Source organism: Castor canadensis, chromosome 8 (genome assembly GCF_047511655.1).
Source record: "Castor canadensis chromosome 8, mCasCan1.hap1v2, whole genome shotgun sequence".
Taxonomy (NCBI): Eukaryota; Metazoa; Chordata; class Mammalia; order Rodentia; family Castoridae; genus Castor; species Castor canadensis.
In genome coordinates, this window is record NC_133393.1 from 29,630,181 (window position 1) to 29,652,145 (window position 21,965).

The 21,965-nt window shown below is 38.5% G+C and overlaps 1 protein-coding gene across 2 annotated transcripts in view; it reads right to left on the reverse strand.

The window, feature by feature from the left end:
- Btn1a1 (butyrophilin subfamily 1 member A1) overlaps positions 1-21,965 on the reverse strand; it is a 43,298-nt gene that overhangs the window by 10,672 nt on the left and 10,661 nt on the right. The window contains exons 5-7 of one of the 2 annotated variants that reach the window (XM_020163172.2): positions 15,841-15,975; positions 15,073-15,099; positions 10,746-14,672 (exon numbers count right to left, since the gene is read on the reverse strand). The exons of the other annotated variant lie outside the window; for it this stretch is intronic. Coding sequence (XP_020018761.2) covers positions 14,104-14,672; positions 15,073-15,099; positions 15,841-15,975 — 731 coding nt within the window. The 3' untranslated portion in view covers positions 10,746-14,103. Of the gene's footprint in view, positions 1-10,745; positions 14,673-15,072; positions 15,100-15,840; positions 15,976-21,965 lie in introns of those variants that run through there. 2 annotated transcript variants of the gene reach the window in all.

A 21,965-nucleotide genomic window follows, 5' to 3' on the forward strand; every position in this document is an offset into this window, starting at 1 on the left:
AGGATTACAATTAAGACAAAAGATAATTGGTCCAGTTGGCCCACTAGGCTGCTAGGAGAATGATTGCTTTTAAGCAAAAATCTGATCAGGTCACTTTTTTGCTTAAAAAAATCCACACATATAAATGTCCTTAAGAGATGCTACATTTATCTTATTCTTGCATACAAGAATATATATCATCATAAAAGATTAGGGTCTTTAATTCTGAATCCATGAATTGTCATTTTTGGCTAATTTGTGTTTACAAACAATTTATATAATAATTTAAATATTCCACCCTAATTTATCAGAATAAGGAAGAAAATAAAGATATTACCAGTAACCAAATAATCAGAAAGAGTTTGTGTATGTGTTTTCATAATTGGGAGTTTGTAACCATGATCATGTTGGTTTTACTCTGTGAGAAAAGGATATAATTAAGGATACATTAAGATGACTGTTCAGAAAATTTCAGGGAAAGCTAGAACTGATTTGATGTCCATGATATATACATTTGCATTTGCATTAAATTTCATCGCATGTTTAATAAGGCTAAAATATAAGAAACAAAATTTAAGAGATTTACAAGAGTTATTCAATTAACATTACTGTTAAGTAGATAGTCTTCTTTATTTTTTCTACAACATATTTGGGTCTATGTAATCATGAGTGACAATATATGCCAATCACAAACATTGAAAAACTCCCCTCACATTGCCCTAGTGACCCAACAGCAAATTCAGTACCTTCATCTGGTTAAGAAAATGCTGTGGATCTAGCTTAATCTTGTCAAGAAAATGCTCTAGCAGTCACCCAGTTTACTGTCAGCCTTTCCTCCTTCCTTCTCCTGCCTCCTACGTACCGTCTGATCCTACTTACCCACCTGCTAGAATTTGGAATGGGTATGGTTACCTCTCTCCACAATCTCCAGAGAGTATTGTTTGCTTTTCCTTGTCCAGAACACTCTGCCCCTTTTTATCCGCACGACTAACTCTTGTTCTTCCTCAAAGGTCCCTTAAAGGCTGTACCTTCTGCAATCTCTTCCAGAAGCAAGCAGATGTTATCTAAGGCTTCTCTGTTCACTTATCACACCTCAGTGTGATGTCAGCTGAGCACCCTAACCAGAGTTTTAGAAAGGAGCCTTCCAGCCCTGCCCAACTCATGTGAAAAACACTTTTGAAGTGTTGGGTCTCATCTACAAGTGTAAAGTAAATGAAAGCATTTTACTTCTTGATATATGGGATTTGTTTGAATATTACTCTGGTTGGACTTTTCTCCCTCCAGGTGAATCAGCTCTCCTGAAAGATGAGCCAGACTTATCCTGTGTCCCAGACAACTTCCTGGTCCCTCCTAGTTTGCAAAGCAGATATGTCTACTGACATCTTTTGTTTACAAGTTTACTTCCCTCACTAAACTAAGTGCTTCTAGTTCATACTCCCTGTCTTCTCATCAGCATATAGACTAAAATAGATTTGCAGTTTAAGCCAACTTGTCTTCAGCCTTCCTGTACTATTCCCAACTCCCCTTTATGCTTACCTTTCTGAGATATCACTTAGAACCTACAAACACAGCAGGTGCTATCAGTGCTATCACATCTCCTCTTCCAATTCCTCCCAAAGCAGCATGCAAGTCTTTTTTTTTTTTCTCCTCAGGGAAATATTAATTTTATTTATTTCTTTTATTCATATGTGCATACAATGTTTGGGTCATTTCTCCCCTCTTCCTCCTGCCCCCTCCCTTCTACCCCCCCTCACAAATCTTATTTAAAAAGAAATTCTTATTTAAGTCTGGAGTACAACCAAGATTCTCCCTGCTGGATGCTCTGGGCTACAGGGCACCATCTGAAGGATTTTTGGTTTGTTTTGTTTTTTGTCTGAGGACTGAACCTAGAGCTTCCTGCATGCCAAGCACATGCTCTAGTACCCAGACATACCCCTGCCTCTGTAGAGCTTCAGGTAAAGAGGTATCCACCAGTTTTGCATGAACTATTGAGATGCCCCTGAACAATGGATCTGGCTTAGGGTCTTGGGCTTGTTTTGCATGTGGCCAAACTGAGCCAAGAAGAAGAACTGGAGAAAATGGACTTCAAGGACAGTACTGTATTCTCCTGTTGCTTGCTATTGAGTTTTGTGGTCAGTTAGTTACTCTTTCTTGGGGGTACACCTATTGACTTGCTAGTAAAAATCAGATATGACCTAATGACATTTTTGGCATTAAAATACTGAAATAATTTCCCTATTTACGAAGCCCATATTAAAGTTATACATATTGCAGCACAACAGAGTATGAATATGTGAAGCATGGGTGAAAAGAAAATGAAGAGATTTCCATGTGGAAGAGGGGCTCCTGGGGATAGGAAAGTTAAATGTATGTGTAGGACAAGAGGCTAAGATCTGAGTTATATTCTTAGAAATATTTTTTAAATGGAGAGTTCCTAGAATAAAAAAGAGGGTAACCCAAGAACTTATGGGAGGCAATAAGTGAGATTGGATTGAGCAAGGTGGACATAGGAAGAGACTGGGGCTGTGTGGACCACTGTTTGAGTTCATTTCAGCATCTGAGCTGCCCCCCATTATCGTTCATCCTAGCCTTTCTTTCATCCTGTGACCTGGTAGCACACTCCATCCAAAGCAGGGCTGCATTTTCCCTGAGGAGGACAGGTTATGGACAGTGTCAAAGTGTAGAATACAAACATTTTAAGAGCAGCCTAAAAATTCATTAGTGGCCTAACTTCATCTGTTTTCCTCTCATCACACCTGTCACACTGTGTTCCCTTGTCATACCTTGTCTGTTTGACTTCCCTAAAAGCAGACCCTGAGAAAAAGATGTAGATGCAAGTAATGGGAGGTGACTCCAGAAAACACTGTGAGAAAGTGAAAAAATAAGCAAGGAGGAACCAATAAAGGGTATGTTCATACTTGGGCTACTATTGTAGATTCAGTTTTGCTGGGAGCTCTCTAAGTGACTGTGTAGAACTAGAAGTCCCCCAACTCAGAATTGTCATGGATTGGTAAGAAAGATGAAATCCTGCACCTCACTGGCTTGGGATTCAGAGAGATGCAGGAAGCCATCAGTGCATTGAGAACTGTCTGCATGTAGGCTTGGAGAGAAGAAGTGAAGAGAGAGAGAGAGACTTGGAGAAGGAAAAATGGGTCAATTAATCTGGGGTAACTTCCAAGAGACCTTTTGTTTCGTAAGAAAATTTAGGCCAGGTGCCAAAGGCTCACACCTGTAATCCTAGCTATTCAGGAGGCAGAGATCAGGAGGATCCTGGTTTGAAGCCAGCCTGGGGCAAATAATTCGTGAGACCCTATCTTGAAAAAAAAAAAATCACAAAAAAGGGCCAGTGGAGTGGTTCAAGGTGTAGGCCCTGAGTTCAAACCACAGTACCACAAAAAAAAAAAAAAAAAGGAGAAAACTTAAAAACAATTGTCGCTACCTCTTTTCTTTCCCACCTCATCACTAACATGCTGTCAGTATTTTTTTCATTTTCATGCATTCTGAAGTTTTGACTCTTTGGGAAATAGAAGCTCAGAATCCTGGAGAAGTAAAAAGTCAATGGCTTGTGCACAGTTGTGCTTTTTCCATTATGCAGTAACAGAGCAGTTCACAAAAGGTTTATTGTTTGTGAAGCAATGGGTGGGAGGCACTCAGAATTTTCCAAGCCCCAAATGAGCTGAATTAAATTATAATTTGAGTCAAACATGTGGGAACAAATTATCATTTGAGTTAAAGATATGTACTGGGAATGTGTGCATAAAACATACAATAAAACAACTGTTCCCTTCTGCAAATATCTGATTACAAAAAATTATCAATAAATCATGAACAAGCTTTTTGTTTCAGTTTTTGTTCTGAGAAATATGGAGTAAGTTCCTTTTGGCTTTAGATGCTAAGACATTTTGCTATACCTGGGAACTGACAGCATGGGGCCACGTTTGGGGTGAATGGAGTGAGTGCTGGAAGTCTAGTAGTAATGTTCTGACTGTCTATGGCAATGTTGAAGCCTGACAGCTAAAACCTACTTGCACCATGGATTCCATACACTGTGGAGCAATTCCACTTACCAGGGAGAATTGGAAGATGGACACATTGCAAGGAGAGGATATCAGAGGGATTTGTTATAGGATTTATGTTTGCATCAGATGATTTTGGGGAGGTTCAGTAAAACAAGGCTTATTCTGTAAACCTTTTTTATTTTGGCAGTAATGGGGTTTGAACTCAGGGCCTCCTTCTTGCAAGGCAGGCTCTACTACTGGAGCCATTCTAGCAAGGAATTGTTCTGAATGAATATTTTTGGCAAGTGGAAGACAATTTATGATTGGTTATTCTAAAACTTTTTGTTAGGAAGTGGGAGGAAGAGAGTGGACTGAAGTGATTATTGGTAAAGAAACAGTAATCACTCTGGTTAGCTGAGAGGAATGGATGGTTATTTTGTGTTTTGCAATGTTCTCGTCTGTGCTCTGACATGGTTATGGAGTGGTCTTGTTTTTATCTCACCCAATCATAATGGCAGAATAGCCTTGCTTCATGGTTGGGGTTGAGTGAAATTGTTTAAGTAGGAAACACGTAAGTGAGTGCCTGGCTAGCTCGCAGCTGATCGCTATCAGGCCTACTTTTACCTTTCTCAGTCAGTGCTTGTGTTGTCTTTCAGAGCTATAGATACCTGGTAATGTTTGTTTTCTTGTTTCAGTAGTACATGGGATTGAACCCAGGGCCTCATGGATGCTAAACACAGGCTCTACCACTGAGGTACATCCCAAGCCTCATATTTGGGGTGGAATAATCTTTGCTAACCATTTCAATTTTGAAAGAGCTAGAATCACATTTCTATATTATATATTTTTAGTTTCAGATACCTTTTTATTAGAAGTCACATAAAGGGTATGAATCCAAATACATGTATAAGCTTTAAATCCCATGAGGCATGAACACCCAACTAGTCGCCTGATATGGTACAACTTACCAGAAGTCAAATTTCCTCCTTTCTGCAGTCAAGATATCTGGAGAAGGGATTGACAATTGAATGATTTCTGAAGAATCTAGACCTTTAGGTAACAAGAAAAATGGAAGGGAAAGCCTTTACCTGTATTTGCTGTTCCTTAGGTACTCCCAGTTTAAAGTTGAAAGTAGCACATTTTGGGGTATTGCTTTCTGAGTCCCAGCATGGGCTAGTGGTCTATTTTCAAAGCTCCATAGATGGGAGGGAGCCCCATGTTTAGCAATGTTTTTAGAAGGCTTCAAGGAGAGGGTAGAATTGGGCTGGATCTTAAATGATGATGAGGTGGGTAGATGGAATTACTGACCTCAATCTCTTACCCCTCCCTGAATGCTCTCATCATCCCTGATATGCTCTCATCATGGACAAAGTATATTACATCTACCCTTTTTTTTGTTTTGTTTTGTGGACTGGGGTTTGAACTGAACTGAAGGCCTACACCTTGAGCCACTCCACCAGCCCTTTTTCATGATGGGTTTTTTCGAGATAGGGTCTTGCGTACAATTTGCCCTGGCTGGCCTCGAACTGCCATCCTCCTGATCTCTGCCTCCTGAGTAGCTAGGATTATGGGTGTGAGCCACCTGCGCCCAGCTACTCTCTTGACACTTCATTTGACCATGTGACTTGCTTTGGCCAATGGCCCAAAGTGAACATATGCCAGTTCAAAGACATTGTAAGAGGTAACACACATGCATAGGAAATCAATGTGAGCCAATGCCCTGTATAGCTATCCTTATCTCAGCCAGCAAAAACCCTTGTTCCTTCCTATTATTGCTTATACTCTCTCTACAACAAAATTAGAAATAAGGGCAAAATAGTTTCTGCTGGCTATTGAGGGGGTGGGGGGGAGAAGGAGGGGGCGGAGTGGGTGGTAAGGGAGGGGGTGGGGGCAGGGGGGAGAAACGACCCAAGCCTTGTATGCACATATGAATAATAAAAGGAAAAAAAAAAAACAAAGACATTGTAAGAGATTCTTGCACGTTTCTACTTATCCTCTATCCGGTACATAAGAAAAACCTACTACTCTGAACAGCCTTTTATCCTGAGAACAGAGACAAGTGTAAATCCAGGGAAAAACTGAATAAAGCCTCTAACTAAACTCACTTTACTTGCTTTTAGTTGACTTCAGTAATCAACATTTTAGAGGTCATGTAGCTAAGTATTATTAGACTCGGTTAGCTTTGCTATAGGTAAACCTATGACATGTGGGCCACAATAGTAGTAGCTGCTTAAGTTTTTTTAGGAACTTTGAGGTTGCTTCTGTCCAGCTTAAACCAGATGAAAACACCAGCCTTTCAGAGAGCTGAAAACTCTGCCCTCACATTGTGATAATGCTGCCATTTTCTGAATATTCATCCTGTGAAGAGTTATGAGGTTTGATTACCCCTGTGCAAACTGTCATTTACTTTACTTTTCCTACCTCCAATCATCCTTCCTTACTCCCATACCACCCTGCTTCTTTATTCCGTATTTTAAAACTTTCCTTGTTTCTATTAGCCTACCCTCTTATCTATAGCCAGTGTAGGGTCAATGTAAATAATTTATGCTTTCCTTCCCCAAATTTTCACTATAAAAATAGTCTTGTCTTTTAGGGAGAACATGGGATCTTAGACTTTAAGATGGATGACAAGATGTCTGAAGGTCCTGAGTCTGGACTGAGTGCATTAATATATTTGTATATATGAGGGACATGAATAATTATGGTCTAGAAATTGTCAATGGTTGAAGGAATTATTGGCCATCCCTGAAAACTTTGCCGTGCTTCTTTGTTGTTATTTTGTTTTGAGACAGGGTCTCATAGCTGGGAATGGCTGGAACTTGCTATATAGCTCAGTCTGGCCTCAAATTCATGATCCTCCTGCCTCTGCCTTCTTAGTGCTGAGATTATAAGTATGTACCACCATGTCTGGTTTTGCCATGTTTCCTCACAAATGAGATATATATGCCCACCTTTTGACTTGGACTTGACTATGTGACTTACTTTGGTCAGTGGCATGTGGGGAGAAATGATAAATTTGCCAGTTCTAATCATAGATCTCAGAAGGCCTGAGGAGTGTCATTTTTCCTCTTCTGTCTCTGCCACCACTGTGGCTTACTTACTGATCTCAGGAGGATTGCAGAGTCACAGAGCAGAGGCACTGTAGTTGGCTCATAAATCTGTACTGGGAAATAGAATACAATCTGAGCTTAATATAGATTAGCCAACTGCAGTTATCTTGCAGAAATGTGAGCTGTATACATACCAACTTTTCTAAGCTACTGAGCTTGGGACGGTTTGTTATGCAACAATAGCTAACTGATAGAGATGAATAGGATTTAGAAGAGAAGAAACTATTTTTCTATTTTATCTGAAAATTCTCAGAAAGAAAAATAATTAGCTTTTTTGGACTTCAGTTTTATCAAATGTAATAAAGAGTTAAATATCTGTCTCATGGTTGTCATGAGAACTCCATAAAAGTGAATAGGAAGATTTTTAAACTATTTAAAAGCCACACTAATTCATTATCAAAATAAAATTCATTTGTAAACAGTTTAACTCCTTCCTTGTGCAGATGAGGAGACAGAAACACTGTGAAGATATGACATTTTAAAAATACAGTCATGAGAACAGGCTTGAATTTCTCCTTTTGATTTTTAATGCTGTACCTTTTCTTAAAAAAATAAAAACTGTTTAAAGAAGTATAGTACAGTAATACCAGAAATGAATAAAAATACATACTCTCCAGAGCTTTAGCCTTAATGTATCTATTTTCATACTTGTTTCTTCTCAGACCTGACCATTTACCTTGATGATGGGAGTTTTGATCTACATTGATAAGTGGACTTTTAGAATATTTTTTCCAGTTTAATACTACAGAAAATATTGCATTGCTTGGAAGCCCAAAATACAACACTTTAAGCCAAAGTTTTAGATGCCCAAATCACTTCTAGGCCCCTCTGGCCACTGAATATAAACTTAATGATTGCCTAGTTTCACTGCTCACCTGCTCACTGAGTTGCTCAAGCTCCATCATGGTTCTAGGGGGTACCTGAGCAAGTCAGCTTTTCTTGGGTTTATACTACTGGGAGTTCAGAATAGAGTATTTCCTCATCCCTGAGGGGGCCTTAGTATGCAGACTGGGCATTTTTGGCATTGGGTAGAAATGGGCCATCCTCTCCATGGACCTCATAGCTGTCGTGGTGGGGCTTAATTATGGCCTGGGCCAACTCTCTGGTCCAATTCCTCTTTCTCTGGTTTCCATTTGTAGATTCTCCTTTCTCTTGGAAGCTCTGTGGTTCTCTACTTACATCCCAGTATGTCTGGCTTCCCTCACCCCAAGTCTACAGCATCCAGTGCTAACTCAAGCATCAGGTTGAAAGTGCCACCTGATGTTTCTTTCCCATACTTTCTTCGTTGGCAAAGAGGCCTGATATTTGACCCTATCATGTGGTTATCAACTAATAAGCTATGAAAGAAATAATTTAATGGACAGATGTGAGGCTGGGGCTTGAGGTAGGTGTTAATGGGGCAGCTGCAAGAGGTCTTTTTATATGACCAGAGGAAAGAGCTCATTTGGAGCAGGGGTGCACTGAGCTCTGGTAGCTGAGATGGCCAGGCTAACTCTCTACATGCCTCAGATCACAGAATTGGTCCTGGTCGTGGCAGTAGGTCCACTGTGAAGGATCCAAACTGTGAAGGATCCAAACCTCAAGATCAGCTACAGTGAGAGCTTAGAGCCTTCTCAGGTCTTTTCAGAGCAGGCACCCACCCTATGTATGAAGAATCCCAGAAGTATCAGAGATTTTCAAAACCCTATTTGAAAATAGTTTTTCCTATTTTTTAGTTAGCTTATTGTTTGCTCCTGTTATCCACCACTTGAGGAAACTGTGATGATAAATTGTATTGATCGTCGTCAACAAACATTTCCACAGAAAAGATTGTTCAAACCGGGTGAGTTCTCAGTCAAGCCAAACACAAGCCTCGCAAGTGAGGTCTTCCAGGTGTTGGGGCTCAGGATAAAATTTGACAGTAGAAAACCAGAACATGCTATCCAAACTATGCCAACCTGACATTACTTTGAGCTAAAAAAATTGAGAACCAGCCAATATAAGGAAAGCTCTCACTTTTCCCTCAACTGTTTAAAATGAAGTACAAAACACTGCTTTTGTAAAGAGGAATCTACATCTATATAGGAACTTTTCACAGGTAAAGATATCTGTAGCAGGAAGGTTGCTGCTCTGATAATGTTGGAACCAACATGGCTATTTTTCTGGAATTTACTGTGTGTCTAGAACTTGCCTTGAATTCCCTACTCTGGGGGCCACAAGCAGCTTTCTGCAAGCTCAAAAGTGTCACAGACCTCCATCTAGGCTCTGCAAGGTTTCCTGTGACTGTGACCAGTTTGTGGGGGGGCGCAGCGGGCGTAGAAGGGAAACTCTGTACCAGCTTGTTTCTCTGTAACTGGCTTGTCTTTCTGACCACCTGTGAACCATCTACTGCAAAACCCCCCTGGTTACATAAACCACCTGGGGGGTACATAACTCATCCCCTGACACAGATCAATGCTCAGGGCTTTGAGAAATTATCTCCCGAATCCACTAGTATAATAAAATTCCTGATTCCTGCAAAGTGGTCTTGGTGACTTTGTTTCCCTCGCCGTTTCCTGCAACAATACAACCTTTTTTACTTGAGGGACTCTGCATAACAAGACAAACTTCGCTTACAGAACATTTCTTCTTCTGATTCTCCTATAATTTCTATTATCCTTCACCTTTCTGTAGTTCAGTACACCATAAAAGCTTCACTCATCTGGCTCTTCCTCAAATCTCCTATTTTTGTGGGACTCCAATGCATACATACAGAACTAAAATGGCTTTCTTCTATTATGTCAGTTTAATTCATAACTTAGAACCTAGAGTGAACCAGTAAACAGGTCTAATAGACTTTTTTTTTTGTGGTAGTGGGGTTTGGACTCGGCCTACACCTTGAGCTGCACCACAGTTTTTTGGTGATGGGTTTTTTCGAGATAGAGGTAAGAGTCTCACAAACTATTTGCCTGGGCTGGCTATGACCTGCAATCCTCCCTGAGTAGCTAGGAATAGGCATGAACCACTCGCACCAGCTAAATTCTTTAGGAATGGTGTTTTGAAGGCCATCCAGTCACTTTCCACCCTCTCCAGTTGCTGGAGTTGGTTTCCACTGTGATTGTGGGTGGGCAGCTGGTTTTTTAAGACTATGGCAGAACTGTGGAGTGCTGGTGATGGTAGAAAGGGGCATGTTAAAATGACACAAAATTTGCTGTTCTTATTGAGGTACAACCACTTTTTTTTTTTAAATAAAATTCTCCTAGGATTGCTACAAGCCTATGATAAAGTTAGAATTCTGAGAAAAGTGATTCTGACAATTTAAAAATTTTTCGTTAGCAACGCTAGGGATCAAACCCAGGGTCTTATGCATGGTAAGCACATACTCTTCCACTAAGCTATACTGCTAGTCCATTTTTGTCAGTGTGTATTTATTTATGGAGGAAGGAATTTTTAGAGGTTCTTATGCCACCATTCCCATGGACTTCACTATGTGTTTAATATTTAAAAGTATAACTTGAAAATCACAAGTGTTTTAAAACAGTAGCCTTTCCTTCTAGAGCAGATTTTTTTTTTATATACACTGTGATTATCTTAGACCAGGAGTTCTCATATATTTTATTCTCATAAATTCTTTATATTCTTGATATAATTGAGGACCTTTACTTATGTGAGTTATATCTAATATTTAATGTATTAGAAATTAAAATCAAAAACATTTTTTTATTTTCAACACAGTAATACAAAAGCTCAGAGTGATGGTATCATTGCATCATTTAACATCTGGAATACTCCAAAGCATGCAAGATAGACAATGTGAGTAACAGAGGCGAACAGAAATTTAGCAGCATTATGAAGAATTTTGACCACATGGATCCTTTTAAAGCATCTTGGGGGCTAAACTACACTTTTGAGAGTTGCTGTCTCAGATAGTTCCAGAGACTATAAGACATTTATTGAGGAGCTACCAACACCTTAGGAAGTTAAGGAAGGAGTATAGAGTCAGGAGTTGAAATGTAATGCTGCCATAGCAAAGGTCTTAGCCATCCATTCCCACAGTAAAGCTTGAAACTGGGATATTCTTTTGGAATTATGGACCTTGGCAAGGGGTCTAGACCTTTATGCATTCACATTGTGAATTCAGTTGGGTGTGGTCTAACCATGCAGAGGTAGAAAAATCTTGGGCAATGGTGCTCCCTTTGGCTGAGTACAGTTCCCTGCTGTGGCACTGAACACCAATACTCTGTAGCTGGTTAATTGTATGGCTCGACCTTAAAGGGAGTGACCTAAGCCAAGCAATACAGCATCCACTAGTTGTCTGTAGAAGGATGCCAAAAAGGTTTTGATGCTGGAAATATAAAATACAGAAAGGGATCTTTTTCTTAGGTTCTGAGATGCAACTCCTAGTCTTATGAGAAGTTGGTCCCTGAATAATATCTCTCCCACTTCACTAAAATTCCTTGATCCTATGGGACAACCTTGAGGATTTCCTAAATATCCTTACAATTCTGGCCTCGGATTAACTTATTCTGTTCTCATTGTCATTGTCATTTATAGTCTCATCAATGTACTGGATGAATGACTGAGAGACTGGTCTAGTTCCAACTCAGTCCTTTTTTTTTTATAGTCTTAGGGTTTGAATTCAGGGCTTTGCACTTGCTAGGCAGGCACTCTACCACTTGAGCCACATCCCCCAGTACTACCATGTGCTTCTGACTAAGACTCTTCACTCATCTTCATCTCAATTTATTTCTCTCTAAAAGGAGATATTTGAAATTAAGCAATCCAAGCATTTGAAGGATTCATATGTTTTTGGAATAACCCAATACACATTTTCCTAAAAAAAAAAAAAAAAAAACCCTTGAATTCTTCGAAGTCATGTACCTCAAAAACCAGGGCATATGGAAAAAAACAAGGCTAGGCTCAGACAACTAAAACACTCATGGAGGCTTATTTCCAGAACACTAACAAAAACATCAACAATAGTAATAATTTAAGCAAAGTTATCCTAATTCCTAAAAAATAAATTAAAGCATTTCATAGTCAATATAGAGATTTACCTTCTAAGTAAGTGAATGTAGTTTACTAGAAAGAAATGTAACGAAAAGATATTTACTGAATAATGGGAACAAAGCAGTGGCAAACAAATAGGAAAAAAAAAGATTTGTTTTATATGGCTTGGCAATTTCTACTATGAATGATTTTAGCTCATTACATTCATCAAAATTTAACAATGTGTTTTCTGTTGCTGTGACAAAATACCTGAAATCAATAATTTAAAAGTAAGATAGATTTATTTTGGGTTATGGTTTCAGAGGCTTCAGTTCATGGTTGCTTGGCCTGTGTTGCCTTATGTTGTGTAGGGAACACATGGTGAAAGAAATTGTTTACCTCATGGCCATCAGGAAACAAGAAGAGAGAAAAGAAGAGGTGGGGATCTCAACATACCTTTCAAAGTCACATCCTCAATGACTTGCTTCCTCCAACTAGGCCCTACTGTCTAAAGTTTCCACCACCTTTCAGTAGCACTTCCAGTTGGAGACCAAGCCTTTAACAAATGAGCCTTTGGGAGACCTTCTAGATCCAAACTCCCAAGTGGATGCAGCTGGATCCAGCACAACACGACAACACTGTGACAAGAGGCTAAAGGTGGGTAAGAAATTGCAATTTTTGGTATACAATTGTCATGGTTTTGGGCTTCTTCAAATTGTAACTGTAAACCAAGAGGAAGACTATATAGTGAAATAGCATTAGATATTCTAGTGTATTTCTCTGTGATTGGCTGGACTCAGTTTTTGGTGTATTATGGACTCAAATAATCCCTTCCTCAATGGCATAAAACTCTGATAAGGACAAACACTGAGTATGAGTAAACGGGACATGGTTTACATTAAAGAAAACCAACCTGTAAACAGAACAGATTTTATACATGTGAAGAATGGTTGGGTGTGGGAGGTATGGAAAAGGATGGTAGTTGGTAATGAGCATGTCCAAAGATAATGGCAGAGTATGGGGAGACTGGATAAATGAGCCTGGGAACAAGAAGCTAAGGCTCAAAGTGGTGAAAACATTAAGTCAATAATTTCTCTAAAGTGCAGAGCTGATAAAGCTATGGAGGGGAGAAGACAACTCAGAGTGATGTTAGGTCAAGATCTGAATAAGGGATGGGTAGGATGAGGAGGAGGAAGGGATCAGGGTTGGATGTAAATTGTGAAAATCAGTCTTGAGTTCTACCCAGAATCCCTCATATTGCCTTGTTGCAGATCCTTCTCATTTCTGCATTTCTTAGCCCATCTTTCTGTCAGTCTGCCATCCAGAACCAAAAGAAGGGCTGGATTTTGTTACCCTATTAGATATGGAACCAAAAATTGGAGAATGTATACCTGCCAAATTCCAAGGTGCCATTCTTATTTCACTATTAGTCAGGTTTCACTTCATTTTCTTTCTGTATTCTCCCTGAATATCCTATGTGGGCTTCAGCTTGAGATCTTTTCTTTCTCTATAACCTTTCTTCATGAGTGTGTGTGTGTGTATGTGTGTATATATATATATATATATATATATATATATATATATATATATATACATACATATATATATATGTGTGTATGTATATATATACATACACACACACACACACACACACACACACACACACATCACTTCTATTCTGGATCCCAAGTTGTTTCCTATCACACTCATGCTCAACTCAATCTTAATTTATGTGTCCTTGAACTTTACTCCAACTTCCCTGAACCTGTGTGATTTAAAGCACATTAAGAAGTCCCCAACAATCTGCCAGTCCAGTTGCATCCCTATTTTCTTAAACCTAATTCCTGCCAACAGAAGTAACTGAGGGTCTGTATGACAGCAACAGCTACAGCTTCAGGAGAAGGGACAGAAACTAGAGAAAGGTTAAAGAGCAAAGACCTCTTGCTTATTGGTTGAAGTGAGGAGGCTGAAGGAGCCTGTGGCTGGAGTGAGTTGTTACTTGTTTAGAAAGGAGAATATCTCTACTTCTGAGTGACGACAATTCTACTATGGGAGACAACAAAATCTCTTTAAAGGCTTTGGGCATCAACAAGGACTGTGACTTTTGGTGGCTTATCAACAATTGGAGAGATGATCAGGGGGTTCTTATCACAAGTCCACAACAAGAATAAAGGACGAAGGGGGCCAGAGAAAGAGGTCTTGGGGAAAGTATAGATATGGGATCTGTCATTCACATTGTAGAAGGAGACAGTTCCTAATTCATAGTCCAAGAAAATCCCCACCTGACGAGGAGCTCCTGCCAATACAAGAGGGATCCGGGGTTGGGTGAGGGCCCAGTATGCCTTTTCAGACAACTCCATAACCCAGTAGCCAGTCTTGGGAGACATGAGGATAAATCCTTTCCTTATTACATTCTCTTTACACACTCCAACCAGCCAGTCAGTCCTGTATCCCACGTCCACCTCCCAGTAATGTCTTCCTGAAGTGAAGGCCTCCTGGCCCAACACACAGGGCCAGGAGTCAAATCTCTCTGGTTTGTCAGGCAGTTTCTGATGTGACTCTTCCAGTCGAACTGATTTTGAATCCTCATATAGAAAGAGGTAGGGGTGGGCCGTGTCTGGATCCAAAGTCACATCAACTGGAGACAGAGAGAGAGTATAACCATCAGCGAATGTTAGAGGTTATAGGACCCCTTCTCCCTTCTCCCAAAGAGCAGTGTTCTGGGAGTTGATAGGTGTCCTCAGGGGAGAGCTGCCTGGCCTGCTCAGAAGTTTCCATTCCTCCCAGACTCCCACCCTCCATCAGCAGCTATGGGTGATGTAACAGCTGATACTGTCCAGGGTTGCAGTGTTTACTGTGATCCCCTCACAGAGCTTATCTTTGGGTCATCCTCCCAAGGAATTATTAGGCTTTTCCCCACAATTTAAAGTATTTCATCACTATATGCATATCAGTATTTTTCATTTACACTTATTCTTGCCCTTTGGATTCTTGAGGAGTCAAATCTCAGAGCCCAGAAAAGTGCCAAGTGAACTGACCTGCATACAATCGGGCCAATTGCCATTCTGAAATAAAACAGAAACCTAAGTCATTGACAGGTTAGAGAGAATGTTTTTTGAATTTTACAACAAAAGGCAAATCAATTTTTGAGAAGTTTCTCTGTACAACACATAGAAATACCTTACAGGACTTCTGGGCCTAAAGATGTGAGGAATAGGACAAAAGCAGGAGTGGGCAAGATACAGTGGAAGATTGTTACCGTCAGTATCTGACTGATGAAACATCACCAGCCAATCAAGGACATGAAGTATTTTTGTTCTTGTAGAAATAACCTGGAAGCTCTTGATGATTTAGGATCAGCTCTTTAGTTAACAGACTATTGCTCCATTCAGGGGGAGTGAAAAGCAACATGGAAAACCCATTACCTACTTCCAGAACAACTCCACAGCCTAGAATGTGTACTCAGGAGTTAAGATGAACGAATTTCTTTTTTTTTAATCACATTCTTCTTACCCTTGCTAATTGCCCAGAGGCTCCTGTTCCCACCCCTTAGTATTATATACCCAAGTAGTAGATATTGGTGGTATGACCTAATGGTTCACATAATTAAGTATCTGCATCCAACTCCATCATGAACTCTCACTCCTCTTCAGAATTCTGAATATTTGGTATCTCATGTATTTATATTCCCTTTCAACTGAAAGTTCTGAAATAACACATTCAAGGGGACTGCATTTCATCTTACAGGATTACCCTTCAAAAACTGATTCCTCATTCACACAAACACCTGATGTTCCATGACTTACCTATGTGACCAGTTTTGTCCTTTCTCTTTCTGACTATTTTCCCATACAGTTTCCAGGAGAAAAATGTTCCAATGACGATAAGTCCCACAAATATCACAGGCCACATCAAGGTTTTCCAAATTAGGAAAGAGGAAGCTGAAACGAAATACCCAAGAAATGTGTTTCCTGTGGGCTGTGGTGGTGCATGCCTATAATCCAAGCACTCAGGAGGCTGAGGCAGAAGAATTTTGAGTTCAAGGCAAGCCAAGGCTATATAGCAAGACCCTGTCTCAAAAAAAAAAAAAAAAAAAAAACCCCAAAAGAAATGTATTTGCTAACATCTTTAAAGAAATCTAGCTCTTCCTTGGCCCACAGGGACTGGGGTAGGATGTGTCACTGGGCCCCTTCCTGTCTGCACCACATCATGCCCTAACCAAGCCTTCTTTTGTCAGTGACAGTGGCTGTAATTTCACCCCATTTTCAGAATCATTTCACTTTCAGATGGGAGAAAGTAGAAAAACAGAGAAAAGCAATGAACTAGAGTTATTTAAGTTAGGATCTATTTGATAAAAAAAAAAAAAAGAAAAAATTTTAGCTGGGCATGGTGGTGCATACATGTAATACCAGAACTGGGGAGGTCAAGGAAGGAGGATCATGAGTTTGAGGCCAGCCTGGGCTTCATAGTGAGACCCTGCCTGAAAATACAAAATAAAAGAAAAAAATGAATTTTTTACTTATAGAAGTCGATGCCCAAATCCCCCTGACATTGCTAAATGTAGGTGGGGGAAATAACATCCCTGAATATCATAAAATATGATTCAATTGATGACCAAAGCTTAAAGAACAATTGCCTACTTTTTGAAGATTCCCCTTCACTCCTTCTCTTTCCATTCTAAAGATTCATTTAGAATAAGGAGAAAGGCCACAGAGCTGCAGCACTTTTGCCTATTCCCATCAACATTACCAGCATCTACTTTCCATAATGTTTGGTGATTGCCACCAACAAGGTTTGTTTTTGGGTTTTTGTCATTCAAGGGAAGAATTTTTCAAAATAAGTGTTTTATTTAAAACAAAAATTCTCCCTCATTTCTGAAAAGTTGAAGAGACACTCTTGAAAAGCACTGTTCCATTGACAGACAGTCCAGAGTTTTCCTTGGGAAAGGAATGGAGAAGTCAGAGGAAATGTTTTTGAGATGGACAAAAATACAGGCAAATATACAGGGGCCTATGGGAAGCTTTTAAAGAAGTGTTAGGTTCAGTCTGGAGTCATTTTGAACATGATGCAATCTTTTTAGCTAAAGTCATTACCTATCAAGTCTAGAACACCTCTGAGGTGTGGGGTTACCTTGTCACTCATTCAACATATACATTTATTGATTGCATATTACATGGCAGGCACTGTTATAGACTGAAGATATATAGTAGTAAACAAAACCACAAAAATCTCTGCTTTCATGGAGTTTATATGTTAATCCCCCAAGAATATTACTCTTTCATTTATTTCCTCTAAAAAGTGGGAGGTTACTATGAAAACACATATGCTGGGACATGAAATAATTTTTTATTTTTATACAATTAATTATATATTACTTAATTGACTTGTGTCTTTTAACTATCTTTACTATCACAACTGCTTATCCATTTAGAACACTCAGAATATTGAGGAACATTAGTGTGATTTACCAATATTGAATTAGACATTCTCCCACAGATCATATTTAATCCTCAATAAAGTTTTATGGGATTAAACATTTTATCTTAGTATTTTTATACACTAGAAAATGAGGCTCAGGGACGTTAAGAAACTTATGGTCCCCTGAATCACTCAATTAGTAAATGACAGAACTAGAGGAATTACACCCAGGGGTATCAGATTTCAGATAAAGCTTTTGATTTGATTTTCTTTATAGAAGTTCTGGGTGAAAGAAAAACTTTGATGACAAGGAATATTGAGTAAAGGGTAATAAAGTTAAGTTTTACTGGTTAAAGAGTAGGTATTTCTGAGATTCAAGATCTTTTGCTGAACTGTAGGGCAGAAGGAATATACACGGAGAACACCATTAAATGGAATAGAATGCATTTAATGACATCAGTGGGAAAAGGCTTTACATGTTGACTCTGCAGCCAGAAAACTGAATTAAATGAAGGAATGAGAATGCTTGTATATATATGATCAAACTTAAAAACCTCATTTTATAGATAGAAATGGAAGTCTGACAGTGACAAATGTAAAACCTTTCAGCAAAATAGGAATAGATGAGTATCTCCAGTGAACCTACAGCTACTATGATTTTAATGGTGAAAATATACAAAATAGTGTGATGGAATTTTGATTGACATTGAACCTATAGGTCAATTTGGGGAGAATAAGCATCTTACCAATATCAAGCCTATATAGTACATGAGCCTGGGAAAGTCTTCCATTTACTTAAGACTTCTTAATTTTTCTTAGTAGTGTATTACAATTGTCAGTGTAGAGGGCTTATGCATCTTTTGTTATTATTCTTATGTATTTTATTGCTATAAGTGCTATTTCAAATTATTTTTATAGTCATATATATATATATACATATGTATATACATGTATATACCGATCATATTACATGTACTTAATAGCTTATATAGAATCGAAATGCTAAGTCCTCCTGAGTAGCTAGGATTACAGTCGTGAGCCACCAGCACCCCTGGCTATCTGTTAATTTCTTAAACCTGAAATCTGTTTTATCTGTTAGCCATATAACCACTCCTGCTTTCTTTTGGTTGATGTTTGCAAGGTGTATCTTTTTGTCTATCCTTTTATTTTTTAATTTGCCTATGTTGTAATATTTGAAGTAAATTTCTGTATGGTGTATAATTGGATCATTTCTTTAAATCTATTCTCCCAATTTCTATCTTTTAATTAATGTGTCTCACCATTTACATTTAACATAATTATTATGTAAGCGTTAAGTTTACCATTTTATCTTTTCTTCTGTAACTGTTCTGTTTTTCAAAATTTTTTTGTCCTCCTGTGTGTTATATGGACATTTTTTAAACTGAATTTTGAATTATTTAGTGTTTTTGAGTATATCTCTTTGCATAGCTTTTTTGTTACTGGCTCCTCTAAGTATTATATTATATGCAAAAAACCTGTCACAGTCTTCTCATGTTGTCATTGTTATCATTTCAAGAAGTTTAGTAGTCTTACCTCCCCTTTTGTCCCTCTGTAATCTCCCACTTATTATAAAGGTATATTAACTACTTCACCTGGTCAAGTAGCTCAAGCAGGAGTGCCTCCCTAGCAAGCATGAGGCTCTGAGTACAAGCCCTAGTACTATATATATGTATCTCCAAATATATGTATATACATATATATATATATATATATATATATATATATATATATTAACTACTTCAACCTATGCTTAGAACCATATCAGATGGTATTATCATTTTTGCTTTAAATATGAGAAGACTGTGACAGAAGAAAAAATAAAATGGTAACCTTAACCCTACCATAATAATTATATTAAATGTAAATGGTGAAACACATTAATTAAAAGATAGAAATTGGGAGAATAGATTTAAAGAAATGATCCAATTACACACCATACAGAAATTTACTTCAAATATTACAACATAGGCAAATTAAAAAACAAAAGGATATAAAAAAAGATACACCATGCAAATATCAACCAAAAGAAAGCAGGAGTGGTTATATGGTTAACAGATAAAGTAGATTTCAGGTTTAAGAAATTAACAGATAGCCAGGTATGCTGGTAGCTCATGCCTGTAATCCTAGCTACTTAGGAGGTAGAAATCAGGAGGATCGAGGTTCAAAGAGGTTTGAAGTCAGCCCGTGAAAATAGTTCATGAGACCCTATCTCAAAAAACCCTTCACAAAAAAGGGCTCGTGGAGTGACTTAAGGTGTAGGCCCTGAATTCAAATGCCAGTATGACCAAAACCAACAATAACAACAACAACAACAACAACAACAACAAAAAAAACCAGATAGCTCTGGAGATTCCTTTTGTAATAATTGGTCAGTATACCAAGAAGACAAAAATCCTAACTGTACATATACCCAAAAAAAAGCTGCAAAATATGTGAAACAAAATCTGATAGAATTTAAAAGAGAAATAAACAGATCCATAATTATACTTTTTGTTGTTGTTGTTGTTGTTGTTTTTGGTCATACTGGGATTTGAATTCAGGGCCTACACCTTAAGTCACTCCACAAGCCCTTTTTTGTGAAGGGTTTTTTGAGATAGGGTCTCATGAACTGTTTTCACGGGCTGACTTCAAACCTCTTCAACATCCATCTGTCAACAACTGATAGAACTAGACAGAAATCAGCAAATATATAGAACTCAAAAAACTATTAACCAAGAGGACTTAATCAACATTTGTAGAACACTGCATCAATAACAGAAGGATACACATTATTTTCAAGTGTCTACAGATCCATACACCAAAATAAATCATACATAATCTGCATTCCAACCAAGGCAACTCTCCTACCCTACGAGAAAGCTTTTTCATCTGGGGTCTTCAGCACAGGCCTCCCTCAGGTACCTCTGCCAAAAACTTTGTTATGTGAAGAAGCTTTGAAGACATTTTTCTTCATTCTGATTCAGTACTTCTTCACTCTTAGTTCCTGTTTTCCCCTATCATATCGTCAGGGCTCCATAAAGGCAATGAGACAATTCCCTATGGCTGCATTGACCCAGTTGAGCCTGGCTTGTCTCAGTACTTTCCTCAATTTAGCCTCTTCCTTATACTATTGAAGTGTATAAATAAAGGCTGGATTGTTGCCTTATCTTGGCTTACTGCCTTAATTGGCTATTTTGACATTTGGTTCAGCTCTCGCCAGTTCTGCTCAGTTCTTGACAAGACATAGGCAAGCAAGCAGTGACAAAACAGAAATTTATAGCTCTAAATGTGTATATTAAAAAAGAGAAAAATTCAAGTCAATAATTTAAATTCCACTCAAGAACCTAGAAAAAGAGGGGCAAAATAAACCCAATTCAAGAAGGAAGGAGGCACATGCTTGTAATCCTGGCACTGGGAAGGATAAGGCAGGAGGATTGTGAATTCAAGGCCAAGATGGATTTCATGGCAAACTGCTGTCTCAAAAAAAAAAAAAAAAAAGAAGAGGGTTAACAAAGTTGAAAACAGAGAAACAATAGTAAAAAAATCACGAAACACAAATCTAGATTTTTGTAAGGATCAATTAAAAAAAGCAAGGGCTAGGGATGTAGATCAGTAGTAGTTCTTGTCTAGCGTGTATAAGACCTTAAGTTCAGTCCTCAGCAACTCTCCCCCTAGAAAAACCTTTTAGAAAAAGTAAAAGAGGAAAAAACCAGGTATCACAAATAATCAACATTAGGAATGAAACAGAGTATCACTTCCAATCCTTTGAACACCAAAGGATAAGAAAAAGAACACTAGAACAATTCTGAACACAAAAATTTGACAACTTAGATGAAATGTACCAATTCCTTAAAAAATAGAATCCAATGCAACTCCCTCAATATGAACTGAGGAAATTGAAATCTTAACTTTAAAACTCTCGAAAATAAATCTTCACACCAGACCATTTTTTAAATTGTTGTGCTGAGTGGGGGTACACTGTAGCATTTACAGAGGTTCTTAAAGTGTGTCAAACGTATCATAGTTGAATTCCCTCCTCCACTGCTCTCCTTCATCTCCCCTTCCCTGATTCCTGGAACAGTTTCAACAGGTATCATTTTTGCATTTACATACATGTGTATACATTATTTGCACAATATTCATCCTCCTACCCCTTTCCACACCACCTCCCCGCCCACACCAGACAAAATCAGTTCTGCCCTCCTCCTATTTTGTAGAAGAAAAAACATAAAAGATAAAAAGAGAAACACAATGTTTTTGCTAGTTTGAGATAAAGACAACTACACAGAGAGTTTCCTTGTGTTGTTTCCACGCATATATGTATTACAACCCAAACTGGTTCATCTCTACCAGTCCTCTTCATTCCTCCCTAGTCCCCTTCCCATGCTGGCCCTGACCAGTTTAAGATTTCTGTACTTATTCCTGTTCAGTGAGCACATCAACCTCATCCAAGTTTTTGATTTCCTTCCCTTGTCCTATCCCTCCTGTGCACTGCCTCCCCTTAGCGTGACCA